General features: G+C 44.9%; 1 protein-coding gene across 1 annotated transcript; it reads right to left on the bottom strand.

Annotated features, from left to right (window-relative positions):
* Positions 1-445: 445 nt before the first annotated feature.
* Positions 446-13,592, bottom strand: TUBAL3 (tubulin alpha like 3). The gene is given in 5 exon segments (XM_044227549.1): positions 446-887; positions 889-1,826; positions 3,071-3,219; positions 9,775-10,015; positions 13,577-13,592. Coding segments are annotated over 5 exon segments (1,368 nt in total). The 5' UTR covers positions 13,580-13,592; the 3' UTR covers positions 446-850.
* Positions 13,593-15,446: the final 1,854 nt, after the last annotated feature.

Below are 15,446 nucleotides of genomic sequence, written 5' to 3'. Positions count from 1 at the left end.
GTAGGATAGTTTAATTCCAAAAATGAATTCCTTCAAGTGTGTTTTTTAAACTTCAGATTCTTAGGTCATGCCCCCTCCAATCCCCAGAGCTTCTGTACCTCAAGAATCTACATTTTTTTAAATTTAATTTTTTTATTTTTAAGTAATCTCTACAGCCCCAAGATCAAGCATCACATACGCTACCCACGGAGTCGGCCAGGTGCCCCAAGAATCTGTATTTTTTTTTCCTAAACCTCTCCACTGGTTCCAATGCAGGGTTCTGCTGGCTACACTTTGAGAACATCTCTTCAGGGACAGGGAGCTGAGAGAGATCCTTCTCACCTTCTGACCCACAGGAACACAGATGTAAATTTTTGAAAGACCCAAGAATATTCTTGCTTTTTGTTTGCATAAAAAAAAAAAAACTGAGACTTTAAAGCCTACCTTTGAAAGAAAGAAAGAATGATACTGAAATATTCATTATTTAATCAATGTACAAAACATAGACATGGGGGAAATAACATTAATAATTAACATATGCTCCTTTACACCACAGGAAAGGGAATGGGAAAGCACTGACTTTAGGGTTTCATCATTTTTTGAAGGAGCAAAGAATAAAGCTATCTTTCCATTCTAAGAAAAAAAAAAAGAAAGAAAGAAAGAAACATGGACATGATCCAGAGGCTCAAAGGACCCCAAACCTAGGGGGTCCACAGGCAGCTGGGCTGAACCAACAGACAAGGTACTGACCCATTTGACTGAGAGCTGAGCTTAGGGTCTTGTTTGATTGGGTTTCCAGTTTCTTCCAATCAGGGGGAACCCTACCCTCCAAGAGTACATAACGTCTTGAAAGAAAGCAAGACACTTCAACTTAACACTCATTCTCCTCAGCCACATTTCCATCAGAAACTTTGCCCCATTTCTTCATAATCCTTCTCCAGAGCGGCCAAGTCTTCCCTGGCCTCTGAGAACTCGCCTTCCTCCATGCCTTCCCTGCTGTACCAATGCAGAAACGCCCTCTTGGCATACATGAGGTCGAACTTGTGGTCCAGGCGGGCCCAGGCCTCCACGACGGCCGTGGTGTTGCTCATCATACACACAGCCCGCTGGATCTTGGCCAGGTCCCCTCCTGGCCTCACCACGGGCGGCCGGTTGTTGATGCCCACCTTGAAACCAGTCGGACACCAATCCACAAACTGCACAGAGTTCCTGGACTTCGTGGCTGCGATGGCTGCATTCACATCTTTGGGGACCACGTCCCCTCTGTACAGTAGGCAGCAGGCCATGTACTTCCCCAGCCGAGGGTCGCACTTGACCAGCTGATGGGAGAAGTCAAAGCAAGCAGCGGTGATGTCGGACACAGAGAGCTCCTCATGGTAGGCGTGGTCGGCAGAGATGATGGGGGCCAAGGTTGTCACGGGGAAATGTATTCTTGGATAAGGGACAAGGTTGGTCTGGAATTCAATGAGGTCCACATTCAAGGGCCCCTCAAACCGGAGAGAGGCAGTAATGCAAGATACCGCCTGGCCTATCAGCCTATTAATGCTGGTGTAGGAGGGACGCTCGACACCGAGTTTACGGTGGCAGATGTCATAGATGGCCTCGTTGTCCACCATGAACGTGCAGTCCGAGTGCTCCAGGGTGGTGTGCGTGGTGAGGACGGAGTTGTAAGGCTCCACGACAGCGGTGGAGATCCGGGGGGCTGGATAGACAGAGAACTCCAATTTCGTCTTCCTGCTATATTCTGTCGAGAGCTGCTCCATTAGGAGAGATGTAAACCCTGATCCAGTGCCTCCTCCAAAGCTTCGGAAAATCAGAAATCCCTGAAGTCCACTGCACTGCTCTGCCTGGGGAAGCAAAGGAGAGGTGAGACCTGGGCCACATGAACCCCGCAGTGGCAGTGGGGAGACAAGAATTTCCCCTGGACAAAACTTTCAGAAAGGACGAGTGTGCCCTTATTAATGCCCCAGTAACACACGTGAGTGGTTACCTGTGGGGTAGGGGAAGCACTTTAGAATTTCACTATAAACGGATAAATATTCAACTGTCTTTAGCTGTCCTTCACAAATGTATCAGCTTGTGAGCTACAGTCTTTCTCAGTAACAAACAAAATGGCCAAATATTGAAGCAACCTACGCCTCCCCCCTTCCCCCAGGAAATGAAGTACCTCTCACTTGTACATCCAGTCTACTATGCAGGTGTAAAAGGCATCGTTTGATTAAGGAGAATGCCAGACACCAATATGTGTACTAGACAAAGGATTCTCCAGATGCAGGTCCGTAAAGAAGAGTTCAAGGTCAGGAACTAGAGTAACTAATCTCCTGGTAGGATGTGTCACCTGTTAACTTCACGAATAATGGAGACTACAGGAAAAGGACAGGTGTCAGGATGCTTTGGAAGACTGTGAGAAGGTGAGCCATGTTGAGTGGGCAGATGCAAGACTAGAGGGAGGCTAGTCATTAAAAAGAAGGCCACCCTGCCCTCTGTCACAGCATGGAGGGACCTTAAGGCCATTAGGCCAAGTGAGATAAGTCAGACACAACAGGACAAATACTGTATCATCCCATTCATATAGGTGGAATCAAAAAATGTCCAACTCATAAGAACGGAAAGTACCACAGTATCTTGTGGGGGCTGTGGGTGGGGTGAAGGACACAGACATCCAGCTAGCAGATGAGTCCATTCTGGGGAGCTAACAGACAGCACCGTGGCTCTGGTTAGCAATTCTGTGCTGTAGGCTTCAAAGTTGCCAACAGTGTGGATTTTAAACGTTGTCAACACACACACACACACACACACATACACGTTAACTGCACTGTGGCCATCATTGCGCAATATCTCAATAAAGCAGTGGAAAAACCAAAGTCTTTCCTCATAAATCTAAAAGGAAAGAGAAGATGAGGCTGCAGTAAGCGAAATGGTTTCTTCCATGCATCCTACATCACGAAGTGTCGTCCAAGCCTACACCAAGGTGCCTCCCAGCCTTGAGTGTCTGCGGGAGAGGCCGGGGGCGGTGACCCAGGTGTTGTGTGGAAGGCAGATCCCAGGCACTCAGGTACGGGCCCCCGCTAGGCAGAAAGGGGCCACTTGCCAGCTTTCGGATCCTCTCGAGCACAAGATCGATGATCTCGGACCCCACAGAGTAGTGACCGCGGGCGTAGTTGTTTGCGGCGTCTTCCTTCCCACTGACGAGCTGCTCCGGGTGGAAGAGTGAGCGGCGATGGCCGGCCCGAATCCCATCTGCAGAGGGGACATGAGGTCAGCACGCTCCCTCCATTTGACGGCTAACCCTTTGCCAGTTCAACTGCCAACCCAATGCTGATTTCCCCAGTGTCACGGTAAAGAAAGGGTTTTCAACTGCCGAGCTGGCCTTCCTCAGTCTAGGACAGTATCGTTACTTCCAGACAAATGGAAAGTACATTTTCCCAATGTAGACCCTTTGTTAGTTTCTTAGAGCTGCTGTAACAAATTACAACACACCTGGTGGCTGAAAACAAGAGAAATGGTTTTTTTCGCAGTTCAGGAGGCCAGAAGTCCAAAGTGAAGGTGTTTGCAGGGCTGGTTCCTGCCGCAGGTCTCAGGGAGAAGCGGATTCTCGGCTTGGGGCCGCACACTCGTGCCTACCTCCATCACGCATGCCCACTCCCCTGGACTGGGTCCCCTTTTCCACTCATAAGGACACAGACCGTTGGCGTTATGGCCAACGCGAATCCTGTAGGACCTCAACTTAGAACATCAGTGGCAAAGACCTTATTTCCAAATAAAGGCATATTCTGAAGTTGTAGGTGGACACATTTTTAGGAGACACTCTTCAAACCCATCATACACCCTGTGATGCTCTGGCATTCTAAGGCCAGTATTTCCATCTACAAATCGCCAACTGAGTGCCAGAAAAAGCAGGAAAAAGCAAACTGATCTAAATTATTACTAGTCCGCTTTAAAAGAGGCTTTAACAAAGAAGGTGCGATGGGCTCAGACGCCCTCCCCAACTCGAATGTGGTTCATAAAACCCCAAGTAGCAGGGAAATTGGGGTGAACACGTTGGCAGTCTTCAACACAGCCAAGGGCAACTCCTGCCTGGTTTTCCTCCTTTTAAAAACCTGCTCAGCTTGAGAAAATACCAAACACACGTCCTCAGGCCCAGGTCCTGCTCCCCAGGCTGAGAATTACCCAGATAGCCCAATTCCTACAGAATTACACATCGGTGGGCCAAGCAGGCTCTGGGAACGGTGCCCAGCTTACGGCAGGATGCCATGCGGTGCAGCATTCACAAGCATGTATCTAAGAATCTGTTTCCCAAGTTCACGGTTTCCTTCATCACTCAGCTTTCCAGCAGTTCCTTAGCATCCTTAAATCCCAATGACTTCACCTCACATATAAGGATAATGTTAAGACCTACCCCCTTGAGCTCCTGTGAGGATTACGTGAGATCGTAGAGCACAATGCATGGCCCATATGGCAACAATTATAAACAACAACGACACAACTGGCTTCACGACACGTACTTATGCTAACGCTGTACTGACTCATCACCAGATCCCTACAGATAGCCCTAGAAGCTCACTGCCTGAGAGGAAACACGCTCCATTCCTAAGAACGAGATGGCTCTCTCAGTTCACCTTGCTCTCCTGCCCATAACCACGATTTTCTTTTTTTCATTTTTTTAAAAGATTTTATTTATTTACTTGACAGAGAGAGACACAGCGAGCAAGGGAACACAAGCAGGGGGAGTGGGAGAGGGAGAAGCAGGCTTGCCACTGAGCAGGGAGCCCGATGCAGGGCTCGATCCCAGGACTATGGGATTGTGACCTGAGCCGAAGGCAGACTGAGCCACCCAGGGGCCCCTTTGACCATGAATTTCTAACCACAATTTTGCACACCACCAAATGTTTAAATTTACTAAAACTGATTTAAAGGACACTTAAGTAACATACACACACCAAAAAAGTAACCAAAAGATAAATCAAAAAACCCACCAAAGTGAAGAGCTTTAAAAGATATATTTATAGGGCGCCTGGGTGGCTCAGTGGGTTAAGCCGCTGCCTTCGGCTCAGGTCATGCATGGTCTCAGGGTCCTGGGATCGAGTCCCGCATCGGGCTCTCTGCTCGGCAGGGAGCCTGCTTCCCTCTCTCTCTCTCTCTCTCTCTGCCTGCCTCTCCATCTACTTGTGATCTCTCTGTGTCAAATAAATAAATAAAATCTTTAAAAAATATATATATATATTTATAAACAAGATGTAAGTGGGCATATAATTCTGTGGACTATTTGCTTCTCACTTACAGCTATAAGGCTGAGTTCAGGCAAAGAAGCGAATTTCTGGAATTTTGGAAGGCTGCTTCTTCATGTCAACGTTCAGTGGAGATCTTGAGGGTCACTCATAAATTCTTTCGGTAAAAACCAGTCTTGGAGATCAGTGATCACAGCACTACCATTTAGTGCTACCAGTAGCTCTACGGCCCAAGCTGTCCACTCTCACTTCCCGGCACTGTTTCTACTTTCCTGAATGACATGAGCATCTGACCCAGCATCCTGAACCAGCACCCTCAGGGCGTTCGGTGGTTTTTAAACACGATTATTTGGTGATCCCTGGCTTCCTTGCTTCCAATGCTATCAGCCTCATTCCACTTGAAATCACTCACAACTGCCCCCCCATCCAAAACCTTAAAGTTGCAAAATCCTTTCTCCAACCAAACTTCCTTACTTCCCCCTGCTCCCCCAAGACCCAGCTCAACAGTCTTGCCAGATTCCTGTCCCCATCACTCTCCTACCCACACCCTGTTCCTGTTCAAGGTGCACGCTCCTCCTCGCCTCTGGGAAGCTGCCTATGCTGCTCCCTCGGCTGAAGATGTTTGATGGCTTCCCAGCTGCTCACTCCTTCCTGGGGATACCGCTGCCTCTCATGGACATTTCTATTGCTATTAGGCTGCATTGAAGGACGCTGGCAATTTTTAGGTAAGAAATAACCAACCATGGACAATTTCATACGCCTCAAATGAACACGTGTGTTGGTGTTGCTACGACCACTTACATTTTCTTCTCCACTAGCTTATGCTGCTCTTTTGTTGGAAAAGAATGGCTTTTTATTAGTTGGCAGACCTAGGGTCAACCCAGTTCTCCCCTCAACAGTTCAACAACCTAAGGCCAGTTCCAGGACCTGCCCAAGACTCAGCTTCTTCATCTGTTAACGGAAGATGGCAACAAGGTTTCCTGACTGAATTGCTGGAAGGATTATAGGAAAATACCTGTGTGGTTCCTTGCTAATAAACAGTGGCTGCTGCAGACTGAATGTTCGTGTCTCCCCAGGAGTCACACACTGAAGCCTCCCCGCAGTGTGAGGGTGTTAGGAGGTGGGGCCTTTGGGAGGGGGCGGGGCCAGGGTGGGGCCCTGGTGAATGGGGTTAGTGCCCTTGCAAGGGGCCAGATGTGAGGACACGGTGAGACGGCAGCTGTCGGCACATCGGGAAGAGAGCGCTCATCCGACAGCAGCCAGGCTGCCACGCTGGTCTTGGACTCCCGCCTCCACACTATGAGAAAGAAATTCCCATAGTTTAAGCCCGCAGTCTGCAATATTTTGTTAAAGTGGTCTGAACTCACTAGGACAGTAGGAGGGAAGGGATGGCCGTGTGTTCCTCTCTGTGCTCATCTCTACCTAGCTGGAATGAATGTTCATTGAATTCACTGAAAGATACTAAATTCTTTCTCATCAGCCTCCCCTTTCCACCCCTCCTCCCTTCGCGGTCTGCTCGCACAGCCTGGCCCTGGGATTAGAAGCAGACGCTTGCCGGCCGCCAGGCCCACATCCCTGCTCACCCTGTCCACATACCGTAGGCACCGCTCACCCCAGCTGTGCTCCCCGCCCCTCAGACCCACACTCAGCACACCCTTCGCACTTCCTTGACCCTCGGTCCTCTTCTGCAAATGTGTATTAAACCTCCTGTCCTTTCTCTGAGTTCTCACACAGCATCACCCCGTTACTCCGATCACAGAACTCCTCAATGAGCACCTTCCTCCTGACACAAAATCCTCAGTCTCTAGCTCAGAGAAGGAGAGGCATGACCCACTCTCTCTGTGCTTCGGGTCCCCTCACTCACTCACCCCGAACCCTCCCTCCCCTCCCTCTCTCCTTGTTCTGCCTACAAATATCTTCAGTAGAATTCTACTCTACAAACACAATAAAAACTCACCTTTCCTTCATTCTAGAACCATTTGGGCTGGCTTTGAACGAGACCAGCTACTACCACAGCTTTTGAGTTTTGTCTCTGTACGATGACTTCTCACCGAACCCCTCTGGTTCCCCCATCTTTTACCGGGACCAACCTCTTCACGAGCAAATGGAACTTACCTACTCCCACACACCTAGGACCCCCCTCTGCAATTCCTACCTCATTTATCAATCTCATTATTCAAACAGTGAAATCTGACTGCCATCTCTGAATTCTCTCTAGAACATTCACTGACACATAATCTGTTGCTCTTGTTTTAGATGGAGGTCTCTCAAATCTGTGTTCTCTTCTCCATTCTCCCTCCATACATCACAAAAACCTTGTAACTTTCTCCAGTTTACTCTCTTTCTAGATTAGTACCTGGCACATAGAAATGTTGTATACATTAATGAATAAATCTCTGTGATTAACATTACTGAAGTATAGTTCTCAATCTGTCTTTTCCTTGCTCTTAAATCTTCACTGGCCCCCTATTTGTTATGAGGTTCACACCACACAAATTATTCAAAGAAATCCCATAGCTGGCCTCCACTCCAGTTGACGTCTTCTGTGAGTCTGCTGTATCAACATCTTCTCCCTTTTCAAGCTGAAACAATATGTTTTCCATCCTCTCTCACCTGTGAACTGTTAAACAACTCTTACCCAGCCTTCAAGACTCAGATGGAGTATCACTTCGTCCATAAAGTCCTTTCTGGTCTCTTCCGGAAAGGAAGATGTCCTCACTTCCTTCAGATCCCTACATGTCACCCTCTCTACAAGGCCTTCCTCGGCATCCCTTAGGAAAAAAGCACCCCTCCCCCCACTCACACAACGTTCCCTATCCCTGTGGCCCTGCTTTATTCTTCTCCATGCCACTGAGGACCATCAGGCATCCCACTAGAATGGAGGGTCCATGAAGACTCAGAGTATATACACCTCCAATGTCAAGAATAGTGCCTTGCATGCATGAGGCTCTCTTATTTGTTGAATAGAACAAGTAAAAACAGTGCCTTCTCCTAAAACCTGGAGCTTATGACTCTCTGTTTGGGCCAGTTCCAGATCCTCAAAACTGCCCTCTCTCTATGCTGTTTTCTAGACGACTGGGGAATTTCTTCTGGTCTCTTCCTGCCAGGTATCTCTGCCCTGACATGCTTATTAGCTTCTGATTCCAGATCCTAAGCTGCCTATTTGCCTAGCATCTTCAGATAGGCGCAAGTTAAAACGCCTGCCACAACATTCCAGACACCGAGATGTGGTCTCTCACACTACTTCTTTAGCTACATTCACCAAAGTCCTCTGGGGACATATTCTACTCTGCCCAGGTTTCTAGGATACGAGACTCTAGCTAAAGCTCACAGCTGCAAATCCCCATTTGTCTGAAACAAAAATTCAGATATTCTCTTCAGGCACTTAGAGCTCAAGTCAGAAGACAACATAACTGCCTCTCCTAGCCTCCATGCGAATCTCACCAGTTCCTGAGGCCACCAATATTTCCTTATTTTCATCCTTTCACACCCAGCAAACATGGAAGCGGCACATAGGCATCCTGGCTGAGGCAGTTCTTACCCTCCTCTCGTACTAACACTCCACCTTTTCCTTCCCTTGGCCGTTGATCTACCTGATCAGTTACCTGATCTGACCTGGTTCCGATAAGGAAATGAAATCCAATCCACTGTGTACAGATTGCATTCTCCGAAGATGGCCACAAGAATGTTTTCCATTTCTTGGGTGCTTCTAGAACCTCGCTCTTTCCACATCAAGAAGTGAGGTCCAGGGGCGCCTGGGTGGCTCAGTGGGTTAAGCCGCTGCCTTCGGCTCAGGTCATGATCTCAGGGTCCTGGGATGGAGCCCCGCATCGGGCTCTCTGCTCAGCAGGGAGCCTGCTTCCTCCTCTCTCTCTCTCTGCTTGCCTCTCTGCCTACTTGTGATCTCTCTCTGTCAAATAAATAAATAAATAAAATCTTTAAAAAAAAAAAAGAGGTGAGGTCCACTATTCCTCCCCTGGGGGGATCTCTGTAATGGCTTCAAGCCATCAAACAGCAACAGTGACACACTGGGACTTCCGAGGCTAGATTACAAAAATGCCACGGGCTTCTGCCTTGTGCTCAGGTGAGGCTTCCTCTTGGAACCAAGCTGCTATGCCATGTTTCTGGACAAGATACTACAAAGTCCGCTATTAATAATCATAAAATTGTGCTGATTCCTCAAAGTTAGATTTGTCTGGTTCCTTGCCTCTTCAGAGTCATGGTCAGGTAATGTCAAATTTCAGATTCTTCGTTGGAATCTTCTAGCAACTGGCTTTCAAATCCAAAAAAAGACTTAATCTTCTGCGACAACAGACATGTGGAGAAACTAAAAAGGTTTGAATTTGTTTCATCACACAGAGAAAGAAGGCTAAGCGAGTACTCCCTTTGGGTATGTTTCATGCCGATTGCCTTAAGTGGTCATGAACGAACTTCTAGATCTAAAAAATATCCCCATGATCCTATTCAGACAGATTCACACAACCTGGTGAGCCCATCTCTCGTACTGGATTTGTTTGCTTGGAGTGCGGACCTGGTTATGTACAGTTGAATGCAAGCCTTACATTACCTATAACAGCGGGATCCAGATCCATGAGGAGTGCTCTGGGCACGTGCTTCCCAGCTCTCGTCTCACAAAAGAAGGTATTGAAAGATCCATCCATGTGCTCCATGTTCCCACTTTTCAGCTGATCGTGTCTACTACTGAGAACGCCGTCTGGCTGGATTCCATGTTCCAGGCAATAGAGTTCCCAGCAAGCATCCCCAATCTGGACGCCAGCTTGGCCAATGTGGATGGAAAGGCACTCCCTCTGAAATAAGCCGTAGGAGGTTAGAACCAACAGCCCTTGAAGATCATATGAGCTTAGTCCCTCAGTAATGCTGCTCACAGTCGATAGAAACCAAGCTTGCAGAAGCCAATGACGGAAATGTATGATAAGGCTAATTAAGTGTCTCATGGAAACCAAAACCCAGGGCACAGGTACGCTTTAAGAACAAATGAACCAAGGACTACCATTTTACTAAAAGATTTCTTTCAGCATCATAATTTAAGGACTTACTGAATAACAGGCTAAGCATGTGAGTTAAGAATATATATCCATAATATATTATACATGTATAAAATCAAGCTGCCTCACCCAGAAAAATCTTAGCTAGTTACTGGAAAGGAATAAAACCAAAAATCAATGTATAACCTTGACCTATATTAAAACCCATTACACTTAAAGATGTTACTTTTTCACATCTTGAGGTTTTATATTTACTATGCATATGTGTTCTAAAGAAGAAAGGATATTCTTGACAAAATTTACCAAGGAAACATGTAATAGATTTCACAACCCCAAAATGTAAAAACTCAATACTGCAATAAGCAAACAAGAATAATGGTTCATAAAAAATGATTGATATGTTGTTCTTCATATTAAGGGCTATCAATAGGGCAATTTTACATACATTAATTAAAAAAAAACTTGCAGAGCATCTGGCTGGCTCAGTCGGTAGAGTGTTGATCTCAGGGTTGTAAGTTCAACTTCATGTTGGATAAAGAAATTATTTAAAAATAAAATCTTTTAAAACCCAAACAAACACTTGAGATAGCCAGTAGAGAAATAGGCAGATGACATACACAAATGAATTATTTAAATTAATAATAAATGAATTATTTTTAAACATTGAAAAATGCAAGGATTTAGGCACAAGGGAATTCACAGTATTATTTATAAGAGTGAGAATCAAGAATCAATCTACATTCATTTATTGTTGGGCATTTGAAGAAAAGTTTTGCAACCCTTAAAAGTTTACCCCCCGAATTTTATAACATGGGAAAAGCTTATGATAAAACTGAGGTAAGAGGCATATACGTTGTATAAGTCTATATAAAGTATGACATCAACTACATTAAAAAATAAGCAGAGAAAAAGAACCTTAAAATGCCTCAAATATTAACTATCTTTCTATCTGGGCAGTGACTATTTTTCCTTGTCCGGACTCCAGTGTTTTCCCTCACCCTCATCAGCCTCCACTCCCCCAGCCCACGTTTAAGTCACCATTCACGTCCTTCTTTTTAAAGGCCAACAACTGTTTTGGTCATTTAAACAGACACGAATATGTACTCATCTAAGAGAAGGAAAGAAAAGACCCAGAAAAACCACGAGGGCAGCATTCACACATTTGAATGCTGTGGGGTTTTGACGGCCAGCGGGCATGGGACAGGTCTGTGCAGGGGGGCTCGTGGGCTCCCCTTCCAGCTGTTAGCCTGGTGAGCCCATCAGCAGCCCTGCCCTTGTCTAGGCTGCTCTTCCACTGGACAAGGTCTGGGATCAACCACGAAAAGACCACTAGTCCAGGGAGGGAGGGAGCTCTGGCCGGTCACAGCCCTGCCATCCAACCTGGCATCAACTCTGTTCCTGCTCCACCACATCACGCCCCTGTACTCTGTCTCCCCGATTCACAAGGACTAACAGCCGTCTCTGCTTTATGAGGAATTCAAGTTCACTACTTGAGTAGAACTCCCCCCCCACCCGTGCCTTTTCCATGCAACTACGGGTCTCTCACCACAAAGTCTGGGAACTCAATTCAGGAAGCACCTCACCCAGGATTCCAACCTCTGTCCAGCACAGAAAAAATCAAACAGCGTGCTCCATCATAAACGAGCTTCTAACGTGCTTGTCTGCAAAGCATGGCTTCCTTCCTCCCCCACCTACTGGACTGCAAACGATCTCAGTACAGTACAGCTACTGTCATCAGATCAAAACTCCCTAGATTTAGGTAAAAATGCTGAATGGGGGGGTACATTTCATGGTTTCCCGTCTTTTCAGCCACTTACATGCCGATTTCTCTCACAGCACCCCAGTTTACCGCCCAGGCTATGGCGGGTGCATACGCATCTGCTCCAAGTACCCAGGGAAAAGATAATCACCAACGTGGAAGAGCAGTTGCTGCTCTTTACACAGTCTGTTACCCAAGGGGTTCAGACATAGGCCTGGTATGGTCCTTTTCAAACTTGACAGGAACACTTGGCTCAAGAAGGACCAGTCACGCCCTTCCAGTTTGAGAAGCAGCTGAGTTTATGACTTAACTGTGTCCCAGAGCACGGAAGGCTATTTTCACCTTCTTTTCTTAGCCAGTCCCTCCTTTCCAAACTATCTGTTAAAACATTAGCCACACTAGGGGCGCCTGGGTTGCTCCGTAAAGCCTCTCCCTAAGCTCAGGTTATGATCTCAGGGTCCTGGGATCGAGCCCCGCATCAGGCTCTCTGTTCAGCCCGGAGCCTGCTTCCCCCCTGCCTGCCTGCCTTTCTGCCTACTTGAGCTCTCTCTCTCTGTCAAATAAATAAATAAGATCCTTTTAAAAAATAAATAAATAATAAAACATTAGCCACACAATAAAATGATTGTAAACTGCCCATTCAATATTGATAGTATCAGCTGCTACAATGTTTATCTAAATTACTAGGAAGGCACAATCTTCTAATTAACTTTTTATTTTGAGATAAAATAAGTAGTGATTCATACACATTTTAAGAAAGAAGGAAGATCTCATGTACCCCATACCCATTTTCCACCCCGTTAGTATCTTGCCAGGTGATATTGAAAAATATCATCCCCAGAATACTGAAATTTGGTCAAACAACAGAACGCTTCCATGACCGCAGGGATCCCTCATGTAGGAAGGCATGATTTTTAAGAGCAAAATAACTTCAATATCCTTAAAATGTTGGAGAGAAAGAGTCGAAGGGAGTGACACTATCAGATGAGAAAGCAGTATGAATTTAAAATTCTAAGACACCAAAAACTACAGGGACTAGCACATAAGACATTAAAGGGAGAGTGGGTCTTCAGAGATGATCCCCAAACAGGAATTACTGTAAGTAACTATGTTCATTGTTATCCCCCAAGAACGAAACCCAAGAGAGGACAAGGAGATGGCCATGCACTTTACCCTGTCGTGCATTTATGAGTCTAGCCATGATGACTTGGGTCTGAAGTCCCCAGAAACTCTAAACGCATAGCTAAAGTGGAGCAATTGGTTTCTACAGAAAAATCGCTACAGCAGGTCCAAAACAAGTGTAGAACTAAAGGAAGGAAGGGTTCCTGTTTCACTACTTCGGTTAAAAGCAGAGAACAAACTGCAAATTCACTAAGCTTTTCCTAGAAGCAGCAAAACCACAGGTGAACAGACCAGAGCTTCTCCAACTCTGCCTCACACACAGTTACCAAAAGAAACAAATGTCTCCTTAAAAATTATTTCTCTTGTACGAAGAATGTATTAAGGATGGTTGGGCAGGGAAGAGGACTCAAACACGGTTAGCAAAATTTGCTACAAAACCACAGCAACACTGATAACCACGTCCAAGGACCCCAGCCACTTACCATGCTGATCTGGAGGTGCCCCTGCTGGCCCTCGATAATGACCAAGCTGCAGGCCCAGGTGGACTTTATCACCGGGCAGGAAATGACTCCAGCTGAGGTCTGTGACACCTGCTTCACTTAAAGCAGTACAGCCCCTTCCTGGATTTCCCGTTCTCTGCCCGAAAGCAGCGATGCAGGACCCGAACAGCCTGAGATAACTCTGTGTACAACTATGGGTGATGTCATTAGAGCGTACCCAAATCTACTTCCAACTTAAACCTGTTCTGGTTAAAAATAACAACTGTCTTCTTTCAAAGATCCTCCTCCTGGATTAAGAATGTATTAAGCATGGATGGGGAAAGAGTAGGAATCAAATTCGCTGCAATAGCAAATAGCTTTTTCTAGCGCTTAAGGACTACATGAATATCTTCCCTTTAAATAAGATTCAAACAATTCCTGGGACAGAGAACCAAGAAAGTGTCCTTTTTACCTCTCACCACCTACTCATGTGCCTTGCCTGTGACCACCACTTCCAAATGTATGGGGATTTTCTATGTTTTGCTTATTCCTAATTTTATTATTTGTTCTATTTTAAATTGTGATATTATTATAGATAACATACACTTATACTGTTATTTTTGGTTATTTGAATTAAGATCAGAGAACATACTCTAAATGATTTCTCTCTTTATATATTTGTCAAGACAACCTTCATGTTCTGCTATATGGTCAATTTTTGAAAATGTTCTGTGAATGCTTCAAAAGAATGTATTCTGTAATTTGTTGGATGCAATGTTTTAGATACACATTTCAAACTGATTTACTGTGTAGTCTAAACTTTGAGTATTGATTCCTTTTAGAGATGTGTTAAAATTTCCCATTATTATTGTTGATTTGTTTATTGTTTCTCTCTCTGACAATTTTTGTTTTATATATTCTGAGGTCATGTTAATAAGAACATGTAAATTTTAAATTGTGAGATTTTCTAAGGAATGAAATATTCTATCACTTTAAAATGACTATATCTATGAATGATTTTGTCTTAAATTCTTTATTACTGAATAGTAATATTACTACTTCAATATTATTTTCTTGGTTAGTGTCTGAATGATGTATTTTCTAGCATTTTGCATTCTTAAGAATTTAAAAACCTTTCAGAATTCTCACATTTTTGATGTGTCCTTTGTAAGCTTACATTACAAAAATTATGGAAAATATTTTCTTATTTACCTTTTAGTTGAAGAATTTAGTCCATTACATCTAATGTAATAACTAATAAAGCTGGGTTTAGATATCTTATTTTGTGCTTTTATCTTATATCTGTTTGTCCCCATGTTCTAAGTTATCTGTTGGCATCCTTTCTTTTGTGCCAATGACATGTATTTAAGCAAACATGGCATTATTGTTATTTCATAAAAATCAATGTTTATTTTACCACTTTCTTTGCTTTTCATTCCTTCTGCTACTTTTTTTTCCTTCTGTTTGAAGTAAATCCTTCAGAATTCCTTGAGTGAGGTCATTTGATTACCTTTTTTTCCTTTTGTATCAAATGCCTTTAATTCACCCACCTTCCTGAAAGGTATCTCATCGGGTATGGAATTCTGTGCCAGCATTTCTCCCTGAGTCCACTGGCTTCTGGCCCCCACTCCTGCCTATAAGAAGTTGTCAGTAGAAGAGTTGCTCTCTTTAAGGTCTCTCTGGATGCATTAGAATTTATCTTTGTCTTTGGCTTCTTTAGTTCTACCGTAATTGTCTTTATGTGGATTTCTTTACCTGTCTGGCTTTGGATTTGTTGGTTCTAATGATCTGTAGATTCATGTCTTTCTTAGTTTGAGAGTTCTCAGCCATGATCTTCTTTGAGTATTGCTTTCCTCCCATTTTCTCTTTCCTT

This window comes from Neovison vison, chromosome 12 (genome assembly GCF_020171115.1).
Source record: "Neovison vison isolate M4711 chromosome 12, ASM_NN_V1, whole genome shotgun sequence".
Taxonomy (NCBI): Eukaryota; Metazoa; Chordata; class Mammalia; order Carnivora; family Mustelidae; genus Neogale; species Neogale vison.
Note: the sequence above shows the minus strand (reverse complement) of the source record. Positions and strands in the feature narration are given on the sequence as shown.